General features: G+C 46.6%; 1 protein-coding gene across 7 annotated transcripts in view; it reads left to right on the top strand.

Annotated features, from left to right (window-relative positions):
• Positions 1 to 17,317, top strand: part of dmtn (dematin actin binding protein) — a 63,062-nt gene that overhangs the window by 35,015 nt on the left and 10,730 nt on the right. For 6 of the 7 annotated variants that reach the window (XM_060856613.1, XM_060856617.1, XM_060856611.1 and 3 more), the window contains 7 exons: positions 529 to 655; positions 2,557 to 2,604; positions 4,968 to 5,117; positions 8,983 to 9,092; positions 10,884 to 10,989; positions 14,299 to 14,363; positions 16,223 to 16,280. In XM_060856613.1, coding sequence (XP_060712596.1) covers positions 529 to 655; positions 2,557 to 2,604; positions 4,968 to 5,117; positions 8,983 to 9,092; positions 10,884 to 10,989; positions 14,299 to 14,363; positions 16,223 to 16,280 — 664 coding nt within the window. The remainder of the gene's footprint in view (positions 1 to 528; positions 656 to 2,556; positions 2,605 to 4,967; positions 5,118 to 8,982; positions 9,093 to 10,883; positions 10,990 to 14,298; positions 14,364 to 16,222; positions 16,281 to 17,317) is intronic. The other variant, XM_060856616.1, reaches the window with a different exon arrangement.

Genomic DNA, 17,317 nt, shown 5'->3' with positions numbered 1-17,317 from the left:
TCCTGCTATTCACCTTCCAACCTAACTCACTGAAATCACCTTTTAGATCCTCATCCCTTCCCCTCGCTATGTCGTTGATGCCAACTGCACCACAACGTCTGGACGCTCACCCTCCCCCTTCAGAATCTTGCAGACTCCATCAGAGACATCCTGGACCCTGGCACCTGGGAGACGATAGACCTTCCGGGAGTCCTGTTCGCAACCACAGAATCTCCTGTCTGTTCATCTCACTAGTGAGTCTTCTGGGAGCAGTTCAGTTCCCCCATCCCACGTGAGTTTGGTCCCTGCGTCCAGTGTTCGATTCCCACCCTGGCTGGCAAGGCCTCAGTTTGGCTCTGCCGAGCTATCGCACTAGGATCTTCCAGGATTTCCTCCTGGCCAGTCCAGGCTGTCAACCGGATCCATGAGTCCGATGGTGGAGAATTCCCTTGCTGGGGTGGCCCCGGTGCAAGGTTGTCAGTCAGGAGCTGGATCAGGGGAGGGCAGCACACACACACACGCTCACTGTGAAACTCCGTCTCCTTTCAGTACATGGTGTATAAGGAGAGCCGGGAATGGGCAGATGGAAAGTCTCCGGGATCCACGATGGGATCGGCCTGCAGTCGCCGTAGCTACCCGTCCACTGGGAGTCTCCCACACCACTTCCACAGGCCAGGTAGGGACACAACATGTGATGTGACTGTTGCCTGAATCCTCACACTAAGCTCACAGCGTCAGCACTCACCCTGCATTCGGCAGCGGGTTCACTGGTCACATTCTAAAGGATTTTATTCGCCAACAAATAAATTACAATTAACTGAACATCATAAAGAACAAGCGTGTGATGTTGAACTCCATTTCTCTTCCTCTCTGTGTCTCTCTGAAACTCCCTCTGTCTCTGGTCTCTCGATTGGTCTGTCTTCTGCTTCCGTGTCTTCTCTCTCTGACTGTCTCTATCTCACTCTGCGCATATGTGTGTGTGTCTCTCTCTCTCTCTCTCTGTGAGTGAGTATGTATGTGTGTGTGTGTGTGTCTCTCTCTCTCTCTCTCTCTCTCTGTGAGTGTGTGTGAGTGTCTGTCTGTCTGTCTCTCTTTCTCAGTGTGTGTGTGCATCTGTCTCTCTCTGTGAGTGTGTGTGCACGTCTATCTGTTTCTCTGTGTGAATGTGTATGTATCTGTCTCTCTCTTTCTCTGTGTGAGTGTGTGTATCTGTCTCTCTCTCTCTTTCTCTGTGTGAGTGTGTGTATCTGCCTCTCTCTCTGAGTGTGTGCGCGTGTCTGTCTCTCTTTCTCTCTCTCTGTTTCTCTGTGAGTGTGTGCATGTCTGTCTGTCTGTCTCTCTTTCTCTGTGAGTGTGTGTGTGTCTGTCTATCTGTCTCTTTCTCTCTCTTTGTCTGAGTATGTGTGCGTGTCTGTCTGTCAGTCTCTCTCTCTCTGTGAGTGTGTGTGCATGTCTGTCTGCTTCTCTCTGTGTGAATGTGAGTGTGTCTGTCTCTCTCTCTTTGTCTGTGAGTGTGTGTGCGTGTCTGCTGTCTCTCTCTCTCCTCTCTGTGAGTGTGTATATCTGTCTCCCTCTCTTTCTGTGTGTGTGTGTGTGTGTGTGTGTGTATCTGTCTCTCTCTCTCTTTGTGTGTGCGTGTCTCTGTTTCTCTCACTCTCTCTCTCCTCCTGTGAGTCTCTCTCTGTCGCTACTATCTGTCTCTTGTTTCCTTTCCCTATCTCTCTTTTTGCCGGTATCTTTCTCTGTTTCTCACTGTCTGTAACTTCCCCTCTCCCTCTCTCTCTTTCCACCTATTTCTGGGTCTCCCTCGATCTCTCATCGCTTTCTCTCTGATCTGTTTTGTTCGAGTGAACCTAATGATCTCGAATCCTCATTCGGCATGCCCTCTTAGTCCTCATGTTAAAGAGTAGCCTGAACAACGTCACACACTGGAATCAAGCTTGGAATCTGATGTAGGCAGCAGCACTTTGGGAAGTTCAAGGAGAGAGTGTATGGGGAAAGACATCAGGACCCTCAAATCTTACAGACTTCTCGCTCACTCCCTTGAATAGCATCACACAGCATACAAGATCATGATAATCAAAGGCTTGTATTTTTATAGTACCTCTTATATTATCAGATCCTGACAGAGAAGCTTACAGATAAAAGAATACGTTTGAGGTGTTACTTTTGGAGTCAAGCAGTCAAATTACAGGCATCAAGCTCATCCGAACACCAAAGGGATAATAGCTATATGCTGTTATTTGTTTTTATAATAAGGGATAAATATTGTCCAGGCCCCTGCTGTGCTTCTTTGAGCAGTGTCACAGGATGTTGTAAGTTCACCGAGGAAGACGATACCTCCAAGTGCACAGCGCTCCCTCAGAGATGGTGCCCTGTACAGTCACTTGTCATTGTTTGAAAGTCACTCAGGAAGCAATTGCCAAGTACGCTTAAGAACTGTTCCTGGGGCTTTTCTCAGGGACAACTGTAACTTCAGACGATAACGAATAATAATAATAATCATTGACAGACTTTGGAGACGGGTACTCTGAGAGGTCTGATCATTTCAACGTTATTGTTTTGTTTAATTCCTAGATATCGGCACCAATATGTACAGGAAGCGACCCATCTACAAGCAGAATGGTACCGTTTGTTTTGTTTCTTCCAATTTTGGAGTAATCTCTCATTTTCTGTTTGTGTTATGGCTACGTGACAAACCTCTGTCTGAGGAGACCACAATCTGTGATGTGGCGATGTCACCCCACCAAACCATGTGCATGACCTCAGTCTCTCTGACCTTGCCACCAGCTCCAGTTGTCCAGTCGGCCTTGTGACCTTCCATCACTGGTACACTGGGGATGATTCTCCCTTTGGAACATCACTGGGGAGGAAACCTTCAAAGCTCCATTCCCAACTCTGGAACTCCCTCGCTCAAGCTCAATGTTCACTGCCTCCCTCCCCACCTTCAAAGTTCACCTGAACAACTTTGAAGTCATGTGCATATCACATTGAAAGTCTATCCCCTTGGTCTTCCTCCGTCTTTGCTGGGGTCTTCCTTCTAACAATAATTTGATGAAACAGTCACTCCACGTTAAAAAACAGGAAATGACATCACCACAGGAAATGACATCCACCAACCCAAAGAAACCCAAACATATAAACAGGAAGCAGGAGTCAGCAGCATTGTTACCTAGTAGGGTGACGAAACATCTGGAAATGAACCTTCCAACTCAGCGAGCAAACCACCATCCAAAACCTCAACCTGAGCTACAAATCTTCTCGAAACTCACATAAATGACTCCCCTTGGTATTACAACAGCGCAGTCAGTCAGAATTGAATTGAATTAGCTTTATTGTCACATGTACTCAAAAGAGTGCAGTGCGAAGTTTACAAAACACCACTTACAGCGCCCTGTGAGGTACAAGTTACCTCAGCACAGACTCTTCAGTAAAAGTTCTGAGAAAAAATATGGAGAAGGAGTTGGCATACAATGTGCGCAAATGTGAAGTTACCGACTTTGACTGGGAAAAATAAAGCGACGCTGATGTGAAATGGTGAGACTATTCAGTGTTGCTGTGCATTGGCATTGGGAAGACAGAAAGTTAACCTACAGCAATGAGAGAGGCAACCCGGAATTACAATTTATCACAGGGGGCTTGAGAGAACCAGTCTTGCCACAAATAGGTGGAGGTTATGTCTGGAGTATGAAGTATAGTTTGGTCTCCATATCTGAGGAAGAATATTCTCAATGTGGAGGGGTACAAAAGACGTTTGTGAGACTGATTCCTGAATAGAATTCCGAGAGTGTGGGGCCCATCCAGTCCACACCAGCCCTCCGAAGAACAACCTACTCAGACCCACCCCCTGTCCCCGTGACCCTGCATTTCCCATGGCTAATTCACTATCTATATATCTCTGGACAATACAGAGTAATTTAGATTCTGGCAGGGCTTGACAGGCTAGATATTGAGAGAATGGGGCTGGAGAGTGCAGAATTAGAGGGAATAGTGATCGTTAATTCTGACTGTTGAGGAAAATATGTCTTCACTCAGAAAATGATAAATTAAAGGACCCTAACCCAAGGAGCCATGAAAGCTCAATCACTGAGCGTATTCAAGGCTAAGATCAGTCAACTGGTTGACATACATCCTGCCAATTAGAGTCACTGCATATTATTCCTTCGTCTTTCAATACACATACAATTTTCTAAACAGATCAATAATTTGCCGTTACTTCCACAAGCTACAAATTCAGCTGACAGTTTCTCATCAAAAGCCCTTTCAAAATCCTGACCAATAACACTGACAGACAATTCACCTCTTCAAAAAAAGGAATCCTCAGGCATGACCTCCCCTTTCCAAATCCACACAGGCTCTCTCTGATTCAGTGAAAAAGTTTTTGCTTGTCCACTCAGTCCCTTAACTACACGCTGGAATAAGTCTATCCAGGCTAACTGGACAATTTCCTGGTTTCCTTCTGTGAACAATCCTGAATTGAGGAATGACAATTCCAAATGAAAAGAATAGGGAAACATTGCTGAATTGAGCGATTTGGAAGAATATTGTTCAGGCACATGTAATAACCTCCCCTGGTTCTTTTAAAACCTTGGGATGGAAACCATCTGGTCCTGGGAATTTGTCAGTCTTTATAGTGGGATTAATTTCTTTGTTACTGTTAGTTTCCTTGCACTAATGATGGTGCTTCTCTGCCTCTACTTCAATATTAGTTTCCCTGGGCTATCCGACACACTATTTTACTCTGCAGTATAGACTGAAGCAGTCTTTATTCATCATCCTAACAACCATTTTTTTTCCCTCATTTAATTACATAATATTTTGGCAGCCTTTCTCAAGTTCTTTGTGTCTGTTCTGTCACCTTTTGGATCCTGCAGCAGTGTATGTGAAAGTACATTCTCACTCCTTTATCTTCATGGACCCTACAGCTCCTCTCTGCAATTAGTTTCAGTCCAGAAGCTCACGGCCTCCATTTTACCTCCTTGTCCCAGAACCATCGACAGTGCTTCCACAGAGTAAATACATCGAGGATCTCATCATTGAATCATCAAAGTTCCCGGCTGCCCAGCCCCCAGATCCCAACCTCCCGGCGAAGATTGAGACAGAATACTGGCCTTGTCCTCCCTCGCTTGCTGTCGTAGGTAAGACGCAACCAACGAGCCTGTAATCTTACTATGTTTTTATCATCAATTTGACTTCAAAGCTGTGGGTGGGAAGGGACTGGGCCTCAAGGGTATTCACAGATCTCCGTGATACCCCCTTGGTCCGCACCCCCTCTCTCGTAACATTTCCTCACCCGTGCAATAGCAGAGGCGTCAATCTAGCTCATTTGCCTCCCTCCTCGCAAGCCAAGATGAAGCAGTATTTGAATTGTATTTCTTTCAATCCAGTCTACAGCTTTCACTGCTCACAATGCAGGTTCCTTCACATTGGTGACAGGGTTATAGATCAGACCAGGCCCCCTCAAAATCTTTTAAGAAGGTACCTCGACCCTAACGTTTTCTTATTTTAAAAGTACATGTCAAATGCTGTATTCCAAATGCAATTCCAATGTCAAACTACCTGATGTTAAGCACATAATTTATTTAAACACTACAGCTAAAACACAACAAAAGAAAGAAGAACTTAGAATAATTTAGCTCTCTTGGAAAACTTAATAGACTAATAAATACAGTAACTCTTTCAAATGAACTGTTCCAACACAGCAACATGACGAAAACACATCCCTTGGCAAAAAGGCATACTCAGAAAAATAGATTTGTCCCTTGGGTAACCTAGCAGCAAAGAGAAACTCCAGCTTCGAGCTGTAGCTGAGAAAGGGAAAAGATGGCTTCTAGTTCTTCAAACCTGCAGCAGCTTCTCTCCTGTGTTGAGACTTCAAGCAACTGCTGCAGGCTAAAAAAAAAGCAAGAAATTCTGATCTGTGAGAACTGGCCACACCCGTCCAGGCTGCTTCTATTGTTCCAACTTTTAAAAAACAACCCAAGGCTGTTTACGTTACCACAGACAGCTCGGTACTGATTGTTCAATCTGTCTCTTCAAAGAAACCAGGACAAAGTACAACTCTGAAAGCCCTAGCACTGTCACAATACCAAGCAGAGTCTCGGTGACCACTTTGCGAAGCACAGCTGGTCTGTCCATACGAATGACCCTAACCTCTTAGCGGCTTGCCATTTGACAAACCATCCTGTTGTCATTGCTGGATGGTTACCTTCTGCCATGGATGCGCTGCAAGGTTTGAACAAAGTATTCTATCAGTTTGAGGAACAAAATCTCATTTTCTCCTGAGGCACCTTACAGCTCAGATGTCTCCATACTGAATTACATCATGTTGGAAAATGACTGCTTTATATCTGTTCTCCATATTTCTTACATTCTCCCCTACTCCCGCAACCTCAATCTTGTTGTTTACTTTACCCTGAACAAGAGAGGACCCATTCTCTCCCTTTCACACCTTAACTTTCACACTTTTTACATTTCTTCTCCTGTTTTTCCACCATCAACCGTTGCCTTTTGCACTGGACCCCTGTCTCTGCCAAAAGTACAGCAAAGTACAATTTCCCAACACCTTTCAGCTCTGAAGAGTAATCGTATCGGTCAAAAATTTTCACTCCGTTTCTCTCTCCACAGATGCTGCCAGACCTGCTGAGCTTCTCTGGCGATTTTCTATGTTTCTCCCAGGGTTCCCTGCTCTTGTTAGGAAGGCCATTAGGTCATCACATATCCATGGGCAACAGCATGAATGTACAAAGCAGGAACAGGAATAGGCCATTCATCCCCTCAGGCCTGCTGTGGCAATCAATAAGATCCGGTTGTGTTCTCAATTGCACAATCTCATCTCGGCCTGAAGCCTTGGATTTGCCTGCCTGACAAAAATCTACCCAAGAAAGCTTCAATGTTCAGCACCACTGGAGGCACGGAGTTCCAAACAATTTCTCCTCATCCCTGCCTCCTTGTTCTGCACTCACCCGAGCGAAGATACGCCCTTTTTCACTTCCATGTTGTTGAGATCATTTGGCATCATTTATTCTTCAATCTAATCACCCCTCACACATAAGAGTTATAGAGTTGTTCAGCACAGGAAAAGACCCTTCGGCCTAACTTGTCCATGCTGATATCTGATATTAATCTAGTCCCATTGGCTAGCATTTGGCCCATATCCCTCTAAATCCTTCCTGTTCATAATACCCATCCAGATGCCTTTTAAATGTCGTAATTGTACCAGCCTCCAACACTCCCTCTGGCAGCTCATTCCATACACACACCAACCTCTGCCTGAAAAAGTTGTCCCTGAGGTCCCATTTATATCTTTCCCCTCTCATGTTAAACCCTCTAGCTTCGATACTCCTGTATTCTGTGAAAATTACCTTGGCTCGTCACCCTAGCCACACCCCTAATGATTATATCAACCTCCATCAGGTCACCCCTTATCCTCTGATGAGGGAAAACAGCCCCAGTCAATTCAGCCTCTCCCGGCAGCTCAAACCCCTCCAAGCACCACTGGAAACAAGCCCAGCCTGTCTGACCACTCCTTACCATACAACGCACAGCTCTCAATCCAGTAAACTTCCTGCAATACTGACACTGCACGTGAGATGTAGTCTCACCAATGGCCCCATGTTCCCACTCCTCCTTACTGCAGCTCCAATGCATGCACGACCTGAGGTCCACTTCACCTCACTCCTGAACTGGGCTTGGGCGGGGTACGTTTCCATAACCAACGCGACCAATTGTAAGTTTTGCCCAACAAAAAAGCGCATTCGTCACGTATGTGTTCAGACAAGAAAGCTTGGGAACCTTGGACAGTGTTTGAGCTGAACGCCATCTTGCCTTCCCTGAGAGTTGTCCATACATGTCAGAATACTGTCAGAATCCCCAGCATGGGAACCCATCTGAATTGAAATTCTGGCAGTGGATACGACTGTGATGGTACTATGGCTTTAAGGGGTCTACTTTTAAAGTGAATAGGCATTTTAAGACAAAGCTGTTGATGAAAGCCTCGAAAGCTTACGCGATCTTGGGGTTTTTCTTTTAAAAGTTGGAATAAATGGGCAGCACGGTAGCTTAGTGGTTAGCACTGCTGCCTCCCAGCACCAGGGACCTGGGTTCGATTCCAGCCTCGGGTGACTGTCTGTGTGGAGTTTGCACATTCTCCCTGTGTTTACGTGGGTTTGCTCCGGTTTCCTCCCACTCTCCAAAGACGTGCAGGTCAGGTGAATTGGCCATGATTAGTTGCCCCTCGTGTCAGGGGGCGAATAAAGGGGAGGGGAATGGATCTGGGTGAGTTACTCTTCGGAGGGTGTTGTTGGGCCGAAGGGGCTGTTTCCATGCTGTAGGGAATCTAATCTAATAGGAGCAGCCTGAATAGGCAGCGTTAGCTCCCACAGAACTAGGATCTTTACTTTGTTAGCTTTTCACTTGCAGTTGTTGCTCTCAGCAGGGTCTGGCCACAGCAGTACGTCTCTCCCTGCTACAATCCCTTTAAGAGTCTCCCCTTCATGTTTTCCCTTCTGCTGCTGGAATCGCATGTGAGACAATCTGTTTTCTGAAGTTGCCTTTGCCAAGGGTGTGTTTATGGGTTGTGATCAGATTGGAACAGTCACTGTTCAGCAGGAGTCAATTAATCTATCATAAGATTTCCAATCACGTTAAGTTATCCCAATTTATTGTTTCTTTTATTGTCTTATAACTGTAGTCCATGAATAAAGTCTATTTCGCTTCAAATCTGGCAGTTTAACCAGTCAAATTGCATCTGGAACGCAACGCTTCCTTTCAAATAAGTAAGCATTAACGGCCTAGGCCGCCATCTTAATATATTTTGAGAGGGTTTGGTCTGGTCCAGAACAGGGCACAGCCGTTGTATTTATCCCACAGCGTCCAGCTCAGAGCCAGGATAATTATCGGGAGAACTATAGGAGTACTGGCCCAACAGGCAAATACTGCATTGGAATCTCGTAAGCCGTGCTGAGGTATGAGTTAACGGTGACTTGATGATGTTCCTTTCAGAGAAAGAATGGAGGAAAAGATTCCCTTCGAAGGAGGATGAAGAGGATGATGAGGAGGAGGATGATGAGATGAAACAACTGCGTGAGATTCAGAGGAAGGAGCTGAACAAGGTGCGAGAGGTGCCTGGCCCTGGAATGAATTGTTAGTTTCAGGGGACAGGTCACAGGCCATATCTGGATATGTTAGTTGAGGTTGTGACTGTTTTCACTGGGCTCGACATTACATCAAAAAAAAAACCTCAAGGGCTTTTTCAAAAAAGTGTGAAGGAATTGTTCTCAGTGTCCAGATCAATATTTATCAATTATAGGGCGGCACAGTGGTTAGCACTGCTGCCTCACAGCGCCAGAGATCCAGGTTCAATTCCTGCCTCAGGCAACTGTCTGTGTGGAGTTTCTCCCTGTGTCTGCGTGGGTTTCCTCTGGGTGCTCCGTTTTCCTCCTACAGTCCAAAAATGTGCTGGTTAGGTGAATTGGCCAGGCGAAATTGCCCGGGGTGTAAGCGGAACGGGTCTGGGTGGGTTGCTCTTCGGAGGGTCGGTGTGGACTTGTTGGGCCGAAGGGCCTGTTTCCACACTGTAAGCAATCCAATCTAATTATTCTGTCCCACAAAAGACAGATTATTGCGTCAAAATCACACTGCTGACTCTGGGAATGCAGGGTTTGATAGATCAGGAGGGTGTGTGCCCGAGGGAGAGGCTGAATCCCCTGGGGCTGTTTTCACTGGAGCATTGGAGTCTGAGAGATCCATAAAGTCATGATGGGCATGGATAGGGTGAACGGCCAAGGTGTTTTCCTCGAGGTGAGGGCTTCATGTGAGAGGAGAAAGATTTAGAAGGGACCTAAAAGGCGACTTGTTCATGCAGAGGGTGGTGCGTGTATGAAGCAAACCGCCAGAGAGTGTGTTGGAGGCCAGTACAATTCCAGCATTAAACAGGCATCTGGACGGGCATATGAATAGGAAGGGTTTAATGGGATTGTGGGCCAAATGCTGGCCAATGGTATTAGATGAATTATGGATGTCTGGTCAGCATGGACGAGTTAGACTGAAGGGTCAGTTTACATGTTTCCTTTCATTTAATATCACGGCCATTCACTGCAACTTTGTTGTCCAAGATTTTCTTTGACAATAAAACACGTTTATTACATGCAAGGGAAAGAAAAAACAAATCCGAGCTATCTAAATATAGAATACAATTTAAAAGCGCTGAGAATGCACAGCAAAAACAGACTCTCAGACATTCCCCTGGAACAGTGGGGGAAATCAGTCAAACCCAGACAAACCACCCTTTCATAAAAAATCTTTTAAGTGTCATTCAACTCCTTTTCTGCCCTGGGAACTGTAAAATCTTCCTACATGACGCAGAAAACTTAGATTTTCTCAGTCCTTTACAAAGCAGCTGAGTTCTAACCAAACAGTCCTGTTCTGAACGTTTCCCACACCAAAGTTTTGCACCAGGTCCTTTCTCTGAACTGTGCTCCAATTCTTTCGAGGAGCGAAACGATGTTTGCTTTTGACCACAGTCAGGTGAGAGATTTTACTCTCTGAGTTTTCTGAGCTAAAGTCAGTCTTGGATATTCTCAGCAAGCGAATGCCTTTCAATGTTTACTCCCGTTGTCCTAAGCCGCACAATGTCAACAATCTTCCATGAACAGTCCAGGGGTTCGCAGTTACTGGTTGTCAGAAATGAACCGGATTCAGTCACTATTCTGGATAGTTTTAAACACTTCACAGAAGTAATCAATACCCATATGCCACTACTTTGAAATTCCAACTCTGAAAATGATGATCTTGCACGCCTTTATACACAATACCTAAGCACACAGTTATTTATGGACACACGTGCAGATATATGTCTGGAATACCTTTTCATCGGAGTCATAATTTTGTTTCTCATGTTCTAGATCCAGTCTGGACTGGGCAAATTGATCTTGAAGGAGGAGTTGGAGAAATCCAAGCCGCGAGGGAGGAAATCACGCTCACTTCCCGACCGAACCACAAGGAGTTTCTGTAAGCATGATTAACAGAAATCTATGTAGTTTTGGAGGTGCCGTATAACATCATCTGAAACCCTTTCTGAACGCGGCAGCAGTGCAGAAGCCTCTGACTTACCATCAATCGCAACATTTCTGACAGGATAACACTGGGGCAGGGAATAGACAGGAGAAGGGGAGATGTTGGGAGTTCTGCCAGTATCTGGAAGGAGGTGAGAGATGAGGTACCACTCCATCAGGTCAGGCAGCATCCAAAGAGCAGGAGAATCGACGTTTCGGGCATGAGCCCTTCTTCAGGGCTTCCTGAAGAAGGGCTCATGCCCGAAACGCCGACTCTCCTGCTCTTTGGATGCTGCCTGACCTGCTGCGCTTTTCCAGCAACACATTTTCAGCTCTGATCTCCAGCAGCTGCAGTCCTCACTTTCTCCATCACTCCATCAGCACAAACTAGTGATTCTGTTTCAGTTGAGCAAAGGTTCAGTGACGAACGTACTTGCTACTCGTCGTTAAAATGTACGGTGCTGGAAAAGCACAGCAGGTCAAGCAGCAGCCGAGAGGCAGGAAAGTCAACTTTTTTTTATTTCAAAATATACTTTATTCATAGAAATAAATCTTTGGTACCTGTACAATTGGTCATGTCGTTCATACACACATTGCATGTCTTAACATTACAGAGAACAGATTGAATTAATCGAATTAATTTACAGTTCCGTTTATGAACCATCCAGTCTTTTAGTATTTAGCTATGGCTTCAGCGGAAACCACTTATTGAGTGGGCCCCCTGTTATACGATAGCAAAGGAACCTTCTTTAACCACCAGTTTATGGGGTTACCATTGTCCATTTGACTGTCCTGTCTCTGGGGGTAGCTGTCTGCATCCCCAGAGTGAGCATGAACTGCTGGAACCTCGCTGGGGCTGAGGTAGCTATCCAGCTCCGCACTGGGGTCATTTCCCCACAACACTTCAGGCATAAGCCCTTCATCAGGAATGTCCGAGTTCTTCAGATGCTGCCTGACCTGCAGTGCTTTTCCAGCGCCATACTTTTTGACTGCGACTGTCCCAGCATCTGCAGTCCTCCCTCTCTAGTAATTCCTACTCATGGCCTGTTGCTCAAAAGGAAGGCTTGTCTGGAATTCATCAGGACAAAGACAAGAACGCCAGATTTCAAGCAGTCACCATCATGTGTATTATCACAGAAACGAATGCTGATAAGTTGGCAAGTTGACCCCTGATTGGCTGAGCTGTTGCCATGGAGAAAACAATAAGAACGCTCTGCTGGCCAAGCTCCTGAGGAATTCAGGGAAGGTTTGAACCTTTGGTTTGCAGAGACTGGGCCCCTGTGTGTTAACAATTCGAAGTGAACACGATCCTGATGATCTTTTAATTGGTTATTCGTAAAGCTAGAAGCACACCCAAGACTGGAACTGCATTAAACATGTGGGTTTTGCAAAGTGCGAGCTGGTTGAGTGTGGTCTGTACCACCGGCTGTTACAAATAACTGAAGGATCGTGCTGTTGGTTTGATCAGAAAATCACAGGTTGATATGATCGACATGCCCAGCGCCAGACTGCGCTGAGATACGTACACAGCCTACTCAACTATGTGGCAGGCAGAATGTCCACTTTGGACTGATGGCAACATTCTGTTCAGCAAAAATTCCACTCGCACACCTGCTAGAAAGCAGCAGCATAAAATGGCAACTGGTCTTCGTATGTGTATAAAACTAGGTTCTTTTAAAATCTAGCTTGAAAGGAGCAGAAGTTGTTTGAAATCTGACCATGTCTGCTCTTGTCACGGAACATTACCTCTCAGAACTTCCTGCAGATTAACCAGGAAAGAAACATTACGCTTGGAATTCTTTTGAACTTTTCCCTGGTCATGATGTCGTTCCACAGCAGGGGGTGTGCAAGTCTTCAACGCGACAGTGGTGAATGTCAACTCCTCCACCCTTGAGCTCGTGGGTGTTTTGAACAAACTTTCTCAGGGAGGGTGCAATCGAAAATACCGGAGAGGGGTAAATTGAAGCACATTTTCGGGATCAGGAACAGATAGGGTGTACAGAAATAAACTGCCTCCGCTGATTGACGAGTGTCAGCCTGAGAGTCGAAGCGATGGAACAATTTGAGCCAGATCTTGCAAGGTTTAATTTAGGAAACGTAGAGGCTGAGAGGAATTTGGAATTCCTTTCTCTTCCTTCATATTTTGCAGGATGTGTATGTGCAAGGCAAGCTCTGGGTGCCCATTTCAGATTTACAGATTGAGCTTAAATCCTGCCAATGACTGGTGGCATTTGAACCCAAACGCCAAGAGTCCAGTGACATCACAACAATGGCACAGTTTCCCCAAACGATAACTGATGTTAGGTTAGAGTCATCGACATGTACAGCATGGAAACAGACCCTTCGGTCCAACCTGTCCATGCCGACCAGATATCTAGTCCCATTTGCCAGCACTTGGCCCCATAGCCCTCCAAACCCTTCCTATTCATATACCCATCCAGATGCCTTTTAAATGTTGCAATTGTACCAACCTCCACCACATCGTCTGGCAGCCACGTACCACCCTCTGTGTGAAAAAGTTGCCCCTTCGGTCTCTTTTATATCTTTCCCCTCTCACCTGAAACCTACGCCCTCTCATTCTGGACTCCACCACCCCAGGGAAAAGACTTTGGCTATTTATCCTATCCATACCCCTCATAATTTTGTAAACCTCTCGAAGGTTACCCCTCAGCCTCCGACACTCCAGGGAAAACAGCTCCAGCCTATTCAGGCTCTCCCTGTAGCTCAAATCCTCCAACCCTGGCAACATCCTTGTAAATCTTTTCTGAACCCTTCCAAGTTTCACAACATCTTTCCGATAGGAAGGAGACCAGAATTGCACACAATATTCCAACAGTGGCCTAACCAATGTCCTATACAGATGCAACATGACCTCCCAACTCCTGTATTCAATACTCTGACCAATAAAGGAAAGCATACCAAACGCCTTCTTCACTATCCTACCTACCTGCGACTGCACTTTCAAGGTGCTATGAACCTGCACTCCAAGGTCTCTTTGTTCAGCAACACTCCCCAGGACCTTACCATTAAGTGTATACGTCCTGCTAAAATTTGCTTTCCCAAAATGCAGCACCTCGCATTTATCTGAATTAAACTCCATCTGCCACTTCTCAGCCCATTGGCCCATCTGGTCAAGATCCTGTTGAGAGTGATCGTATTTTGTTGTCTAGAGATACAGGACAAACTGGTTATATGGAGTTAGGTCACAGATTAGCCAACATCTCACTGAACAGTCTAATAATCACATGACTCTTATTTCCTACAGCTCCTCAACAGTCAACATATAAATCACCCTCGCTCCCCATCCATGGCAGGAACAGTCTGGACAGGGTAAGCATCAATTTCCTGTCCTGTAATTCGGAATATTTAATCATGTGGCGATGTCACTTTATAACACAAATAGGGGAGTCGTCGCACCAACAGCTCCCACACGGAGCTGAACTGTGTTCAAGGGCAAGAAGACATGATTGATTTCAGAGATGACACTGGAAAGGTGTAATATCAGGTCGGCCCAGGCTACATCTGAAACATGCTATGTGTGCTGGACCGACACATCCGCGTGGGAGTGGGTCCATTTTGAGGTCAGGGCCAGTCTTGAGGCTCCAAGCCTGGGATTATCTCTTTCAGGTTGGCTTTAAATGGGGACAGTGGTCCTGTCGGCGATGCCAGTGTGGTGGCAAAGTGATGGTTATTGTCAGCGAGGTCGCACATGCCATGCCAGTCAATAGCTTTGCCAGGTTTTCTGAAGTCCAGTTCATACAAGAATAACCAGAATGCACGTCAAACTCCAGAGGGAGAGCCTTGTGGACATTTGAAAGCAGGAGGCAGTGGCAGCCCCTGTGCTAGGACCTATCTGGTGACTGGTCACGGATACTGAGAGTCTATATCAACAATGATTGAATGATGTTGCAGACCCAATGGGCTTATGGAGAGTCTTAAGGGAACCATGAGCTACATGGCTGGATGAACCTCAAGGCTCTTGGCCTCAACCAAGGTGCTTGCTGTCTGCTTGGACAAAAGTCTGTGAGATGGATGAGCAAACTGACCCATTCCACTCAGGTGGCAGGATTAAGGACATCTCCTCATGCTGCTAAAGAACTTGGGAAGGATCCAGTTGTCAAGGTCCATGTTGGAACCAATCGAGTCACAGAGATGGACAGCAGGGAAACAGACCCTTCGGTCTAACTTGTCCATGCCGACCAGATATCCCAAATTCATCTGGTCCCATTTGCGAGCATTTGGCCCATATCTCTCTCAATCATTCCTAGTCATGTCCTTCTCTAGATGCCTTTTAAGTGTTGTAATTGAACCAGCCTTCACCACTTCCTCTGGCAGCTCATTCCATACAAGCACCACCCTCTGTGTGAGAAAGTGGCCCCTTAGGTCCCTTTTAAATCATTCCCCTCTTACCTTAAATCTAGCTTTGGACTTGCCGACCCTGGGTAAAAAGACCTTGACCTGATCCATGTCCTTCATGATTTTATAAACCTCTATAACATCACCCCTCAGCCTCCAATGCTCTTGGGAACATAGCCCTGGCATATTCAGCCTCTCCCTCTAGCTCAAACCCTCCAGCCCTGGCCACATCTTTGAAAAGCATTTCTGCACGCTTTTAAGTTTCACAACATCTTTCCAATAACAGAGAGACCAGAATTGAACACAGTATTCCAAAAGTGGCCTAATTAAGGTGCTGTACAGAGGCAACATGCTATCCCAATTCCGATACTCAATGAACTGACCAATAAAAACAAGCATACCAAATGCCTTCTTCACTACCCTGTCTACTTGCGACTCCACTTTCAAGGAGCTATAAACCTGCTCTGCTCTGAGGCACAGGCCCTGCGTATTAAGTAGCATGGACTTGGCAGAGGTCTAGCAGGATGGTAACATCACTAGATATTCCTGAATAGAACAGTTTGCCAGTCAAATATAGCTCCGGGGGGGAGGCACAGAGGGTCAAGATGAAAGCATTGGCGAGCGTCCTTTCTTGTCCTGCGTTGTCATGTATTACGGCCCACTGTTAAATGATGAATAATTGCAGGGGTCAGAGTGGAGATTTCAGAACGCAGGAGGGATCTGTGTAAGGCGCCGAACAAATCAGGCCTATTTTATAAGGCAGGGAAATGAGGCTGATTCAAAATTTGTTGGACATGGTGTGTTGTGATCGAAACATTTCTTTTCTTCCCCAGCTGCAGTCCGCAGACTTTGTTACACCTCAGAGACCAGAGAGAAGGAGCGTTGCTGCAGGTGAGTTGGGGGTCGCGACAGGATTCTCACCGGGATTTTGTCCACCCCTGTGACAACAGAGCTGTCAGAGGAGAGTTCAGCCAGAGACTCCCCGGCTGTCACAGAAAGGCCTGCAAAGGGAGGCCTGTCTTCCCTGACACACTGATCGGAGCAAATGTCTCAATAGCTCAGTATGGTAACACTGATTAGAGCAACGACAGGCCAAGTCTGGCCTGAGCCTCAAACAGTACGACACTCCCATCAGGAATGACTCTCTGACAGTGTGGCACTCCCTCAGTACTGACCCTCTGACAGTGTGGCACTCCGTCAGTACTGTCGCTTCAATTGTGTGGCACTCCCTCAGGACTGACCCTCTGACAGTGCGCCACTCCCTCAGTACTGACCCTCTGACAGTGTGGCACTCCCTCAGTACTGACCCTCTGACAGTGCGGGCGTTCCCTCAGTACTGACCCTCTGACAGTGTGGCACTCTCTCAGTACTGACCCTCTGACAGTGTGGCACTCCCTCAGTACTGACCCTCTGACAGTGTGGCACTCCCTCAGTACTGACTCTTTGACAGTGCGGTGCTCCCATAGTACTGACCCTCCGACAGTGCAGTGCTCCCTCAGTACTGACCCTCCAACAGTGCAGCGCTCCCTCAGCGCTGACCCTCTGACAGTGCGGTTACTCCCTCAGTACTGACTCTTTGACAGTGCGGTGCTCCCATAGTACTGACCCTCCAACAGTGCAGCGCTCCCTCAGCACTGACCCTCTGACAGTGCGGTTACTCCCTCAGCACTGACCCTCTGACAGTGCGGCACTCCCTCAGTACTGACCCTCCGACAGTGCGGTTACTCCCTCAGTACTGACCCTCCGACAGTGCGGCGCTCCCTCAGCAATGTCCCTCCAACAGTATGGCCCTCCCTCAGCACTGACCGTCTGACAGTGCAGCACTCCCTCAGTACTGACCCTCCAACAGTGTGGCATTCCCTCAGTCCTGACTTTCCAACAGTGTGGCACTCCCTCAGCACTGACCCTCCAACAGTACAGCACTCCCT

Source organism: Hemiscyllium ocellatum, chromosome 48, assembly GCF_020745735.1.
Source record: "Hemiscyllium ocellatum isolate sHemOce1 chromosome 48, sHemOce1.pat.X.cur, whole genome shotgun sequence".
NCBI lineage: Eukaryota > Metazoa > Chordata > Chondrichthyes > Orectolobiformes > Hemiscylliidae > Hemiscyllium > Hemiscyllium ocellatum.
The sequence above is the reverse complement of the archived record's forward strand: the minus strand, read 5'-3'. Positions and strand labels throughout refer to the sequence as shown.